Genomic DNA, 14,973 nt, shown 5'->3' with positions numbered 1-14,973 from the left:
ATTGTACGCACATACACACAATCATGTTTTATTCATCTTCCCTGAAAAAGGCATAAGATATTTTAAAAGGCCCAGAAACATTGTAGAAACTAGAGTAGGTATGGTATCCTGGAGTGTGATTATATATTAAAATGTCCCCTTTGCTTCCTAAAGAATAAGTCAATACCTAATATGACAAAACTTCCCCCCCCAGCCTCTTTCTCTTTTCATGTTGGAATATAATGCTTCTATTGATGTGAAAATGCACCAGCATGCACTGAAGTATAATTAAAGGTAGATTTCCACTCAGTCTGCATGATGATAGTACAGCCACGTTGGGAATTAAAATATAATAAAAAGTCAGGTAGGTGAAGCTACCCAGAAGCAACATACCATCCACTCAAATGCTTTTTACTTGATACCATGTGGCTCTCACAGCCAGTCTACTCGTGAATTTGGGAGAAAAACATCAGCAAAGTCTGTTGTAGATTTTTCCAAGGTTATCTATATTTATATCTATAGATCTATAGATCTACAACCCTCTCACCTTTGTCTTTTACTAAATAAGAGGAGATAAGTTGGCAAGGCACAAATCTACATTCCTAATCAAAGTGAGCACAGTGCTCTAGGAATCAACCTTCCCTAAGCTCCAGCTTCCTCTAGGAATCCAGAGCCGTGTTCTGTCCTTCATAACCTAAAATGATGGATTGCTGAGCTTTTCTTGAACATCTTAGATATCTAGAAGACAAAAAAAAAAAAAAAAAAAAAAAAAGTAAGGAGCTTTAAAACTTAATTTTAATTTTTAAGATTTTATTTGAGAGAGAGACCACAAGCAGGGGGAGGGGCAGAAAGAGGGAGAGGGAGAAGGAGACTCCCCTTGAACCAAGAACCCAACATGGAGCTGGATCCAAGGACCCTGAGGTCATGACCTGAGCCAAAGGCAGACGCTTAACCAACTGAGCCACTCAGGCACCCATAAAAATTAATTTTTAGTTACCTTTTTGGAGAAGTATATGTAGATTATTTGGGAATAAAAATATTTGCATCCATTGATTTACCATTACAAAAGAAAAGTAAAATCTGCTGTTCCCTGATAGCTAGCAACAGTTTTAAGGGGAAATGCCTTTATGTGTCAATTCATGCATTTGTCCATCTATCTATCCTAAAAAAGAAAATATTTCAAATTACATGGAAAGTGTCGCATTTGTTCAAAATTAGTTATATGCATTTTCAAATAAGAGCTCATAGACCAGGGATGCCCGAGTGGCTTAGTTGTTTAAGTGTCTGCCTTAAGCTCAGTAATGATCCCAGGGTCCTGGCAGCCCCACAGCGCCTGCTCCTTGCCCAGTGGGGAGTCCGCTTCTCTCTGCTTGTGCTGGCTCGCGCGCTCACGCTCTCTCTCTGTCAAATTAGCAAATAAAATCTTAAAAAAAAAAAGCTCATAGACCCAACCCCCAACTGTCTGCATCCAAATATAAAGTGCTCCATTTGTTACATAAATGTCATTACAGAAATTAAGTTGAAGCTCTCTATTTAAGGACAAACTTTTTAAAAGTTGACTATATGTTTCTTATTAAGTAGAGAAACTAGTATCTTTGAATTGCTATAAATTAGTCTATGTAATTTCCATTCATAATGTTGTTAACCATTATACTTTTTTCAGAACCATTTTATCCTCAATTATTTTATAGTACACCTTTTTGTTTTGTTCTGCTTTGCTTTAACAGTAATTGATATTTATTGTAGAAAATTTGGGTATTAAGGAAAATGTATTAAGATGTAATAAAAAAATGTTAGTAATGGAACAATAACCCACCAATTAGAGATAATTACTTTTAGTATACTTCAGATATTTTTTTCTTTCTCAATTGCTTAGCTATCTACATAATTCTAGTAATAATATTGGGATCATATTCTATATAAATTTATGTTAACATTTTTATTCACTATATTATGCTTTCCAATGTTATTAAGTTTTATTTGGGAAACATGATTTCTAATGACTAGTAATGTTTTTAATTACTTTTATTATTTTATATATGTTGTGATAAATATCTCTGTGTACTTCTTCATCTTTTTAGATTCAGAATGATACAAATTTAATAATCCAGGGGAATCACATTTTTAAATCTTCTGATAATTATGGTTTTAACTTGAATTAAGGAATATAATATATACTACTAAATATGTCTCCACTTTGCTATTAGGCATTATAAAAAAATAAACAAATCATTTGAAGTATCTGAAGTATGCCTAAACATTATTTAATTTTTGAATTGTAAAAATTCATTTTAAGAAATCTTGAAATATCTGCAGTTTGAAATCAGAGAGCTGAAAATCATATGTCAATAAACAAAACACAAAAAAACAGTACTGCAAACCAAACATTTTTTCTTATGAAAAATGAAAAAGAAACCTCATGATGCAAGTTAGCACTGAAATTTCAAGATTGGTATGAATTAATTCTTTCTAGAATTAATGCACTAACTACCTTTTCAAATGTTCATAAAATGAAGAGAAGAGATATTCTAATTGCTTAGGGTAGACCTTGCCAGGAGCAGTTCCAGAGAAATGCATTTGCCAATAATGAACTAGAAACCTGCCAGTATTTACCACCAAGTTCCCCAGCTACACCAGAAGCCAAGAAAATATCTACTCCTTCTGCTGTGATCTGGATGTTTGTCTCACCCTTCTACACATGCATATGTTGAAATCCTAATGTCCAGTGTGACGGTCTTAGCAGGTGGAAGGCGCTTAGGTCAGGAGAGTGGAGCCCTCACAAATGGGTTAATGATCTCCAGAAGAGACCCCAGAGCTCTCCAGCCCCTCCCATCTGTGAAGAAAAGCAGCCATCTATGACTTGGAAGAGAGCCTTCAGGAGAATTCAACTCTGCTGGCACCCTGATGGCAGGCCAGAACTCCAGAACTCTGAGGAATAAATGTCTGTCGCTTAAACCACCCAGTCTACTTTGTTACAGAAGCCTGATTGGACTAAGACACCTCCCTTTAACACATCCAAATGGAGCTCAAAAGGTTTACAAAGGACACTGTAACAACACAAAAATAAAACAAGGCCTCATAAAGGTTCTCTTTGGAGACCGAAATACAAACAATGATGATCTTTACTGAATACAGGCTTCTGAAGCAGTGCAGATGCTGAAAAATCATCCTAAAGTTGCAGCAATATCTATGTAAACAAAACGAGATTCTAATACTCCAGCTAAAAAACAGTCAATTTAGAAGCAGTGCATTTTCTGAATGACTTTTCTAAAAGGCTTTGTTTACATGGGTAAAAACTAATTTTGGGGGGATGCCTGGGTGGCTCAGCGGTTGAGTGTCTGCCTTTGGCTCAGGGTGTGATGCCAGGGTCGGGGACCAAGTCCTGTATTGGGCTCCCTGAGAGGAGCCTGCTTCTCCCTCTGCCTGTGTCTCTGCCTCCCTCTCTGTGTCTCTCAGGAATAAATAAATAAAATATTTATTAAAAAGAGAAGGAAGGAAGGAAGGAAGGAAGGAAGGAAGGAAGGAAGGAAGGAAGGAAGAAAAGAAGAAGAAGAAGAAGAAGAAGAAGAAGAAGAAGAAGAAGAAGAAGAAGAAAGAAAGAAAGAAAGAAAGAAAGAAAGAAAGAAGAAAGAAAGAAAGAAAGAAAGATGATTTTTAATAGGCAAGAAAGATTAATAGAAATCATTTCCCTTCCACTATATAAATGCTGAATCACATTTTATGACCTTATTAATATGGATTGACCACAACTTTAGAGCATCATGGTAAATATCTGTGCATACTTTAGTGACATAAAATTGAGGAATTTTGCAATAGAACCTAGTTTAAATGGCAGTTAGTTTGGGTTTGTTTGTTTTTTGTTTGTTTGTTTGCTTTTGACTATACATCAGACAGTAATACACAGGAATACTTTTTACTACCCATTACAATATTGCAATATTGCTCCTGGAAGATATACTGTTTTTGAAAATGAACTCATGGAGTAAATACCTCCAAGCAACTGAAACTTTAAAAAATTCCAGCTCTTCAAATGAGAAGACAGATCCATAGGTCAATATTTTCCAAACTATAGGTCACAACTTGTTTCTACGTGTTGTGATGGGTCATGAAAAATTTAATGGGGGGGAAAAAAAACAACCAAAAAGTAAGAGTCCATCTCAAGTAGCAAAGTAAGTTTCAGTAGGTATGGAGTATGACATAAAATGTTTTCTATGTTTTTATCAAAATCAGTTGAATCTGGAGGATGTGATGCTAAGTGATATAAGCCAAATACACAAAAGCAAATACTGTATGATCTCACTTTTATGTAAAATCTAAAAAAAGGAGAGATCATAGAACCAGAGAGTAGAATGGTGGTTTCCAATGGTGAGGAAAATGGGAAAATGGGGGTCAAAAGGTACAAACTTTCACTGATGTTGCATGGCGATTATAGCTAATAAATTTTCACTGTATACTTAAAATTTGCTAAGAGAATAGATCTTAAGTGTTCTTACTATGCATGTACACACACGCACACACAAACACACAAAAGTTAAGGTGGGGTGACAGATATGTTAATTAACTTGATTGCGGTAATTATTTCACAATGTATACATAAGTTATTATACACCTTAAAAATCACATTGCACAACCTGTACAACATGTAAATATATATATAATTTAAATTTGTCAATTCTACCTCAAAACATCTGGAAAAACAAATTAAAAAAATAATAACAATTTTAAAAACACAGTTCTAGGCCCGCCTTCTCAGGGCTCTGATACGAATGTTAAAATAGTATGCTCAAGTGAACACATCTTATCCATCTGATCCTTTTAGCACACCCCCTTTTACTACTTATTCCTAGTTCAAAGGAAATGCATAAATCTGTATTCACCACTCACTAACTGTGGTTCTAAATAGAAATAAATATAGTGGAATCTTTTATAAAAGTCGATGTTGCAACTTGGAAAGTATTTTCATAGAAAGATAACCTGCTCTGCAAAGTCAAGGTTACTCAGAGTTTGACTGAATTTTAGAAGTTGAGTCCACTGCCAAAACTAATGAGGCCTGAAATCCATCACAAGGTAGAAGGAAAAATACAAGGAGGGCGAAAAATATATTGAATACTAACCTGCAGGATTTAGTTTGAATTTATCATCAAAGAACAATGTTGTTCAAGACAGAATAAAAAGGCTTTTGAACCTTGAATTAGCTTCATCTTGCACCACAGAACTTATTCACTAAAAGCAAAACCCAGTTACTGGTATGTACTAACAGACGGTACCTGAGTGTCTCTGTAATGACTTCTCGATGCACTACTCTAAAGTGTCTGTGTGTGCACATGCGCACACACAGTAATGCTATCAGTGACTGCTTTCTTCTTCTAAATTTTCCGTATCTTCTACATTTTCACAACCAAGCAATTTTAAAAATAAAGTAAAAAAAAAAAAAAAAGGATTGACATTCTTCAATGTTCATGCTCCTGATAAGAATAAGGTAGATATAATATGGAGCTGTTTCCTTTAGTTAAAGCAACATCAGTGCCCTGGCTTAACTTATCTCTCCAAATTACTTTCTCAGTGTTGTTACTTACACTAACTTACTCATACATTTGATTGAATTTGGTAAAGTAGGTTAAATACAGATGAAAACTGCCTTCTATGGACTCCATATGTGTTTATAGGATGGACGAATGAATGTAGTCATATGTTGGATTCCTTTGTTCTTTCTTTCCTTTATTTTTAATAAACACAGTTTAAATGAGTATAAGATATAACTTTAAAAATGTATGTGCATCTATATTTACTTGTAATCTTTCTTTTTTATCTTTTTATTTTTTATTTTTATTTTTTTTACTTACAATCTTTCTGAAACTTGAGCAATGATAACTGATACAATCTTGGTTTCCACTATGTGTATAGGAAAAATAATTATTTGGAACAGTAAGATGTTTTTAAGAGCAAGGTGACTGAAATGTCTAACTTCCCCATCAGTTTTTCTTAATTTGCACAGACTCTTGGCTAAATTCATAAAAATTTCTAGAGTTCAGTTTTATCATATTTAAGCAAACCTATTAAGGTAAATTAGTTGTTACATATTGGATTCTTCTTTGTTCTCTTTATTTTTTCATAAACATGGCTTTGGTTTAAATTAGATGAAAGTATCTTAGAATCCTAAAGTAGACCAACTTAAATTAGTAAATGTCTATTGATCTCTAGATTTAAGATCCTATTATTTCAATTACAATGGTTCCTATTATATGGAAAACCACCAGGGATTTGGGTTTATTCATTTAATGCCAAGAGGGAGCAAGGTCTTCATACTTATATTTTCATGTTTTTAGTCCTCAGAAAAGAATCATTAATCATAATAAAATCTAATGGGATATTCTTCAACTGTGGTAAATATTTGTATGTGTATTTGTTTTATGTGTTATTCTGGTCTCTCCAGGTATTTTCTATTTGCTCTAAATTTCCCCAGGTGAATTTATACTGGGAAGTAGTGATAAAATATGGTTGATCAGTCATTTTGACTCCAGACATTCAGAGGAAAGCAAAACTAACAAAGCAAAAACAGAAAAAGTAAATATCAAGGAATTTCACAATAGCTTTTGATTTCTTTTTTTTTTTTTTTTTTTTTTAAAGATTTTATTTATTTATTCATGAGAGAGAGAGAGAGAGAGAGAGGCAGAGATACAGACAGAGGGAGAAGCAGGCTCCTCGCAGTGAGCCTGATGTGGGACTTGATCCCGGGATGGGGATCACACCCTGAACCAAAGGCAGATGCTCAACTGCTGAGCTACCCAGGTGTCCCAACTTTTGATTTCAATAATTCAGACACACCTCTGACATAATGGTCCCTATATCTTCCTTAAATCCTTCCAAGCAATAGGCTATGTGGCCGTGCCCTACAGAAACATAAAGTCAATTTTATGAAAAGACACATATGTCCTCTAGCAGGAAATATTCTGTTAGTGAACACTAGTTTAAATGGCCACTGTGTTAACTCCACAAACATTCCTGGAACACCCCTAATATAGCAGGTGCTGTTCTATATGCTAGAACAGAAGAACAGACATAGCCTCTGCCCTCGGAGAGCTGATAGCCCACAGGGAAACGAAAGGACATAAACAATATAACATGTTAGAAACCAAGGCAGGTGTATACATATGGTGTCACGAATGAACACAGAGTATTTCAACATCAGAGCCAGCAGTCATGCAGTTGAGCATTTTGTCATGAACTTCCTTTCTCAGTGTCTGGTACCTCTGTACTAGCTGCTCAGTCAATGTTACTTATTTCTATCTTCTATTCCCAAGTAGTTCTCCACAAAATAAAAACAACTACTGCAGGGAACATCCAGAGAAATTTAATGAAAACTTTTGCTATTTATCAGTCCCCCATCATGACAAATTTTTCTTTGTTTGCAACATCTCACTTTGCAATCCCAGCTTTCTTGGTAGCGTATTAACAAAGACTATCCCAAGGTTGCTAAGTTTGTTCAAGGAACAACATTAGTACCCAAGCCTTGGTTTATCATACCATTGAGAGGTCAATTTAAAAAATTACCCCGCTAAGCCAAGACAGTCAGTCTTCCCTCAGTTGATACATACATCTTGTCATTCCTCTTTGTACTCACCCCTTGTTCTTTTGTTGTTTTTCCTGAAAATTTTCATAAATTTAGCAAGATCACTTGGATGTTTTGACTCAAGCAGGTGAATATATCTTTAAAGTCATAATTAAATTACTATATACTTGCTACTAATAGTAAAAGGTATGTGAATGTCCATGAAGTCAAATAATACCAGGCACTCTTATGTCAGGAAAATAGACATTCTTTGTCTTGAAACATAAAATATCCACTTAGAATAATGTCCATTGCCCTATTAATGGGAACTAGCATGTGTTAGGAACAGACAATTTTGTCGCTCTGAGACAGGTTCAACCAACTTTCCTCCTTGCCCACCCCTCACTCCCGAGCAAGCTTCCAAGGTTCTATGATTCAACCAGCATTCTGGACGGCCAAGTAAGAATCTCACAAGTCTGAATCCAAACATAACCACAAGCATGCAAAGCTGGCAAGACAAAGTGAAACAAAACAAAAGCAAGGCTAGCTGTGGAAATGACAACAGCAGTTTCAGGAGCAAAGAGCAAAGTGACAGTACTAACCTGAGGAAATATCTATTTGGCTCATCTTGGTCTGAGTGATGTTGATGTGAACACCGACTTTGCTTTCAGTGAGGTAAATCTCCACATTGCCCAAATTCTCTGCAAACTGACTGAAAAGCAGGAGGCCGTTTGGGTTCCAAGTCCTGAACTGGAAACTGACCGAAAACAGGTCCTGGTTAAGCCGTCCTGGCACCTCCAGGTAACTGGTAGCATTGAAAAAGACAGGCACGGTGTAGGGCTCCACACATGAGAAACTCAAATTTCCCTGTAAAAAAAAAAAAAAAAAAGGTGTGTGTGCTTTAAGACAAGTACAATCAGAGCTGCAGCTCTACGAATGTTAAAGCAGGCCCTAAGCTCATGCCAAACTCTCACACGCAGGAGCACGATTTGGGTTCAGCAACCAGATACCAAGCATCATTCTCCTTGGAGTGTATGTCTAACAGGGTTCAGCAGCTGGTTGTCAGGATGACAGATCTAACCAGAACCATCTATCATGGATCAACAGACAGTCTGATGGGATGAAATGTGTCCCTGTGTTGGGGGCATGAGTGTGGGCCACTGGACTTTGTAAAAAGGGCAGAAAGCTGCTGCTCCCTCCCCTGTTACTGATGTTGCATCAGCCAAGGAGGAGATACCTGTCCTTTTCTGGATGGCCTGTGTCAAGTGTTTGTTCGTTTATTACTAGTTCCAGTAGGAATTATAGTCATTTGGTTGTTATGTATTATTTGATATTATGGGACAAATATTCTTGGTTTTTAATCCCATACCTAATATATATTAATTAATATTAACTATACAGCATCAGCATAACTGTGATTTCAGATTATTTTGTGTTAATTGTAATGATAATACAATTATTTGTATTAACTAAAGTACTCCTTTCCTCTTACACTCCCTCTACTTCGTATGAAGAAATTTGATTTGCCATTCACATACACTAAATCTTGCATTCTGGTGTTTAAGTCCTTTCCCTTTTAAAGGTCTGAAAATCGAGAGGCAGGGCCAGATGGTGGGGAGTAGGGTCCCCAAGTCACCTGTTCCCACTAGCTCACCTAGGTAACTTGCAAACCAGCCTAAACACCTATGAATTCGACCTGAGATTTAAAGAAATAATAGCTGGAAGGCTACAGAGAGAAGGGTTTGCACTTCTAACAAGGTAGGGAGATGGAGAATAAATAAATAAGACTTTGGCTTCTAACAAGGTAGGGAGATGGAGAATAAATAAATAAGAAAGAATCCATTGGGAGAGGGGCCCCCTCGAGGAGCCAGGCTAAGGAGGGAGGCAAGAGCCCTCGGGACAGGAAAGCGCAGCCCCCGAGATGCAGGAACTTTAAAAATCTACCCCAGATTCTTCCCAGATGGAAAGACGCTTAGCAGGGAGCTCGGGCAGGATCCCAGGAGGGGCAGAGGAGCCCCCAGGTTCCCGGGGTCACTAATAGAGGAGGTGCACCCAGGAGAGAGTGCACCACATCCCGTGGCCAAGCTCCCTAAGGGGGTGGGGCACCCCGGGAGCAGCTTGGGCTGTGCAGGCCCCGGAGCCCAGGGCGCCGGGGGACACAGCCCAGGATCTGGTGCTCCCCTTGGGACAGGTGGAGGCTGGGAAGGCCCAGGACAGCAAGGATTCTCCTGCCTCTGGGGTCCCCCAACTGTGCAGGTCAGCACCCCTGCCCCCCGGAGCATCCAGACCCCTGCGGACTGAGCTGCGGTAGTCACTGCGGGAGCTGACTCCAGGGCTGGACAGCTGGCGGCCACCAGTGTGGTTGTCCCTCCTGGTGTCACCTTGTACGTGGGACTGAGCAGGGATCTCACAGGATAAACAGCTCCCACTGAGCTGTGCACCTGACAGGGGGCGGGACAGCTCCCCCAGGTGCACACACCTGAGTGGACCAAGCAGCGCTGGAAGCTCCAGGACCGAGAGGAAATCGAGGGAATATAGTATATAGAACTAAAGGGTGCCCCTCTTTTTACATTTTTTCTTCCTTTTTCCATTACAACTCCTTTTTCTATCAGACTAAAAATTTCCAATATTTTTTCTTTTTCCCACCTTAACTACAATATTTTATAGCTCTTCATTTTTAAGGTTTTTCCTTTTTGAGTTTCATATTTCTACAATTACTTGTCTTAGATATATTTTTCACTTCTGGATTCCCTTCAATGTATTCAATTTAATTTTCGGAGATACACGAGATACGAGATTGGGGTTTTTGTTTGGGGTTTTTGTTTCTCTGCCTCATTTTGTTCTGCAAGGACGGGAGTTAATACCTCCTAAAACGTGACCAGCATGGACCCAGACCCAAGTGGTATGCCATGCTGGTTCATTCTGTGAGATTATATTCTCTCTTCCTTCCCATTCTTCCCCCCTCTTTTATCTTGTTTATGTTTGGTGGTCAATGTTGGGGCTTTCAAAAATATTGCTAGTTTATATAAGTTTGGGATTGAGCATTTTCAAACATACAGAACTTAATACACTCAGAAGCAAGAGAATCACCCTGAGGACCCTCAGGTAGACTACATTCTCCTCCACTACCATGTCTTCACCAGCACCATCTCCCAGTTACCCCACCACACTTTTTTTTTCCTTTTTTCTCTTTTCTGCTTTACTTTTTTTCTTTTTCTTTTTCTTTTTCTTTTTCTTTTTCTTTTCTTCTTCTTTGGGGTTTTGGCCTTTAATTTTTTACTACTTTGTTTTAAAATCTGTATCTCACTTTAGTGGTCCTTTTGTTTTATTTTGTTCTGATCTTCTTTTTCATTGATTGGTCTCTGACCTTGTTGGAATCACCTACAGTGGATTTTATTTAGGTCGTGATTGATATTTTTGACTCAGCCTGCTCATACAGCCACTCTGCACTGGACAGAATAACTAGAAAAAGAATTCACCACAAAAGAAAGAATCAGAAATAGTGCTCTCTGCCACAGAGTTACACAATATGGATTTCAATTCCACGTCAGAAAGCCAATTCAGAAGCACAATTATAAAGCTACTGGTGGCTCTAAAAAAAAGGATAAAGGACTCTAGAGACTTTGTTACTACAGAATTGAGATGTAATCAGGCCAAAATTAAAAATAAAGGAGATGCAATCCAAACTGGATGTCCTAACGACAAGGAATAATGAGGTGGAAGAAACAGTGAGCGACATAGAAGACAAGTTGATGGTAAGGAAGGAAGCTTAGGAAAAAAGAGAAAAACAATTAAGAGACCATGAGGAAAGGCTAAGGGAAATAAATGACAGCCTCAGAAGAAATAATTTATGTATAATTGGAGTTACATAAGACGCTGAGTGGGAGAGAGAGCCACAAAGTATATTTAAACAATTCATAGCTGAGAACGTCCCTAATTTAGAGAGGGAAACAGGCATTCAGATCCAGGCGATAGAGGGGTCCCCCCAACAATCAATAAAAACTGTTCAACACCTTGACATTTAATAGTGAAACTTGCAAATTCCACAGATAAAGATAAAATCCTTAAAGCAGTGAGAGACAAGAGATTCTTAACTTATATAGGGAGAAATATTAGATTAACAGCAAACCTCTCCACAGAGACCTGGCAGGTCAGAAAGGGTTGGCAGGATATATTCAGGGTCCTAAATGAGAAGAACATGCAGCCAAAATACTTTATCCAGCAAGGCTCTCATTCCGAATAGAAGGAGAGATAAAGGGTTTCCAAGATGGGCAGAAACTGAAAGAATATGTGACCACGAAGCCAGCTCTGCAAGAAATATTAAGGGGGACCCTATAAAAAAGAGGAAGCCCACAGAAATAATCCACAAAAACAAGGACTGAATAGATATTATGATGACATTGAATTCATATCTTTCAATAGTTACTCTGAACATGAATGGACTAAATGATCCCATCAAAAGACGCAAGGTATCAGACTGGATAAAAAGCAAGACCCATCTATTTGCTGTCTACAAGAGACTCATTCTGGATCTAAGGACACCTACAGCCTGAAAATAAAAGGTTGGAGAACCATTTACCATTCAAATGGTCCTCAAAAGAAAACTGGGGTAGCAATCCTCATATCAGGTAAAGTATCCCAGACCGTAGTAAGAGATGAAGAAGGACACTATATCATACTTAAAGGGTCTACCCAACAAGAAGACCTAACAATCATGAATATTTATGCTCCTAATGTGGGATCTGCAAAGAATAAAATCAATTAATAACCTAAGTAAGGAGATATTTAGATAATAATACACTAATACTGGGAGACTTCAACACGGCACTTTCTGTAAATGACAGATTTTCTAAGTACAACATCACCAAAGAAACAAAAGCCTTAAATGTTACACTGGAAAAGACGGATTTCACAGATATATACAGAACTTTCCATCCAAATGCAACTAAATACACATTCTTCTCAAGTGCACATGGAACATTCTCCAGAATAGACTGCATACTGGGTCACAAATCAGGTCTCACCTGATAACAAAAGATTGGGATTGTCCCCTGAATATTTTCAGTCCACAGTACTTTGAAGCTAGAACTTAATCACAAGGAGAAATTTGGAAAAAACCTCAAACACATGGGGGTTCAAGAGCATCCTCCAAAGACGAATGGGTAAACCAGGAAATTAGAGAAGAATTAAAAGGATTCATGGAAACTAATGAAAATGAAGACACAACCATTCAAAATCTTTGGGATACAGAAAAAGCAGTCCTAAGAGGGAAATACATTTCAATACATGCCTCCCCGCAAAATTGGAAAAAAAAATGCACAAGCTAACCTTGCACCTAAAGGAATTGGAGAAAGAAGAGCAATTAAAACCTACACCAGGCAGCAAAAGGGAGATAATAAAAATTCAAGCAGAACTCAATGGAATACAGACCAGAAGAACTGTAGAACAGATCAACAAACCAGTTGTTTCTTTGAAAGAATTAATAAGATAGATAAACCACTCGCCAGACTTATTAAAAAGAAAAAAATACTCAAATTAATAAAATCATGGATGAAAGAGGAGAGATCACAACCAATACCAAGGAAATACAAAGGATTTTAAAAACATATTTTGAGCAGCTATACGCCAATAAATTAGGCAACCTAGAAGAAACGGATGCATGTCTGGAAAACCACAAATTACCAAAATTGGAACAGAAAGAAATAGAAAACCTGAGCAGGCCAATAGCCAGTGAGGAAATTGAAGCAGTTATCAAAAACTTCCCAACACAAAAAAGTCCAGGGCCAGATGGCTTCCCAGGGGAATTCCATCAAACATTTAAAGAAGAAATAATACCTATTCTACTAAAGCTTTTCCGAAGGATAAAAAGGGATGGAGTACTTCCAAACTCATTTTATGAGGCCAGAATCACCTTGATTCCAAAACCAGACAAAGACCCACCCAAAAGGAGAATTATAGACCAACATCCCTGATGAACATAGGGACGCAAAAATTCTCAACAAGATATGAGCCAATAGGATCAAACAATACATTAAGAAGATTATTCACCATGGCCAAGTGGGATTTATCCCCGGGATGGATGCAAGGCTGCTTCAACACTCATAAAGCAAATCAACGTGATTGATCACATCAACAAGAGAAAAAACAAGAACCAGATGATCCTCTCAATAGATGCAGAGAAAACATTTGATTTGAAAATACAGTATTCATTCCGGATCAAAACTCTTCAGAGTGTAGGGATAGAGGGAACATTCCTCAGTATCTTAAAAGCCATCTATGAAAAGTCCACAGCAAATATCATTATCAATGGGGAAAAACTGAGAGCCTTACCCTAAGATCAGGAACAAGACAGGGATGTCCACTCTCAACACTGCTATTCAACATAGTACTAGAAGTCTTAGCCTCAGCAAGCAGGCAACAAAAAGAAATAAAAGGCATTCAAATTGGCAAAGAATTAGACAAAACTTCTCTCTTTGTAGATGACATGATACTGTACATAGAAAACCCAAAAGACTCCATCTCGAGATTCCTAAAAACCATACAGCAATTCAGCAGTGTGGCAGGATACAAAATCAATGCCCAGAAATCAGTGGCATTTCTCTACACTAACAATGAGACTGAAGAAAGAGAAATTAAGGAGTCAACCCCATTTACAACTGCACCCAAAAGCATAAGATACTTAGGAATAAACCTAACCAAAGAGGTAAAGGACTTGTACCCTAAAAACTACAGGACACTTCTGAAATAAATTGAGGAAGACACAAAGAGATGGAAAAATATTCCATGCTCATGGATTGAAAGAATTAATATTGTGAAAATGTCAATGTTACCCAGGGCAATATACACGTTTAATGCAATCCCTATCAAAATACCACGGACTTTCTTCAGAGAGCAGGAACAAATAATCTTAAGATTTGTGTGGAATAGAAAAGACCTTGAATAGCCAGAGGAATTTTGAAAAAGCTGGGGGCATCACAATGCCAGATTTCAGGTTGTACTACAAAGCTGTGATCATCAAACAGTGTGGTACTGGCACAAAAGCAGACACAATGGAACAGAATGGAGAATCCAGAAGTGGGCCCTCAACTCTATGGTCAACTAATATTCAACAAAGCAGGAAAGACTATCCACTGGAAAAAAGATAAGTCTCTTCAGTAAATGGTGCTGGGAAAATTGGACAGTCACGTGCAGAAGAACGAAACTAGACCACTCTCTTGCACCATACACAAAGATAAACTCAAAATGGATGAAAGATCTAAATGTGAGACAAGATTCCATCAAAATCCTAGAGGAGAACACAGGCAACACCTTTTTTTTTAAATTGGCCACAGTAACTTTTTGCAAGATACAGCTATAAAGGCATAGGAAACAAAAGCAAAAATAAACTACTGGGACTTAATCAGGATAAAAAGCTTCTGCGCAGTGAAGGATACAGTCAACAAAAC

The 14,973-nt window shown here is 37.6% G+C and overlaps 1 protein-coding gene across 6 annotated transcripts in view; it reads right to left on the bottom strand.

Annotated features, from left to right (window-relative positions):
- The window catches only part of CNTNAP2 (contactin associated protein 2), a 1,976,111-nt gene that overhangs the window by 1,065,473 nt on the left and 895,665 nt on the right, over positions 1–14,973 (bottom strand). For all 6 annotated transcript variants that reach the window (XM_072777573.1, XM_072777574.1, XM_072777575.1 and 3 more), the window contains one exon: positions 8,131–8,395. In XM_072777573.1, coding sequence (XP_072633674.1) covers positions 8,131–8,395 — 265 coding nt within the window. The remainder of the gene's footprint in view (positions 1–8,130; positions 8,396–14,973) is intronic.

This window comes from Canis lupus, chromosome 15 (assembly GCF_048164855.1).
Source record: "Canis lupus baileyi chromosome 15, mCanLup2.hap1, whole genome shotgun sequence".
NCBI lineage: Eukaryota > Metazoa > Chordata > Mammalia > Carnivora > Canidae > Canis > Canis lupus.
Note: the sequence above shows the minus strand (reverse complement) of the source record. Positions and strands in the feature narration are given on the sequence as shown.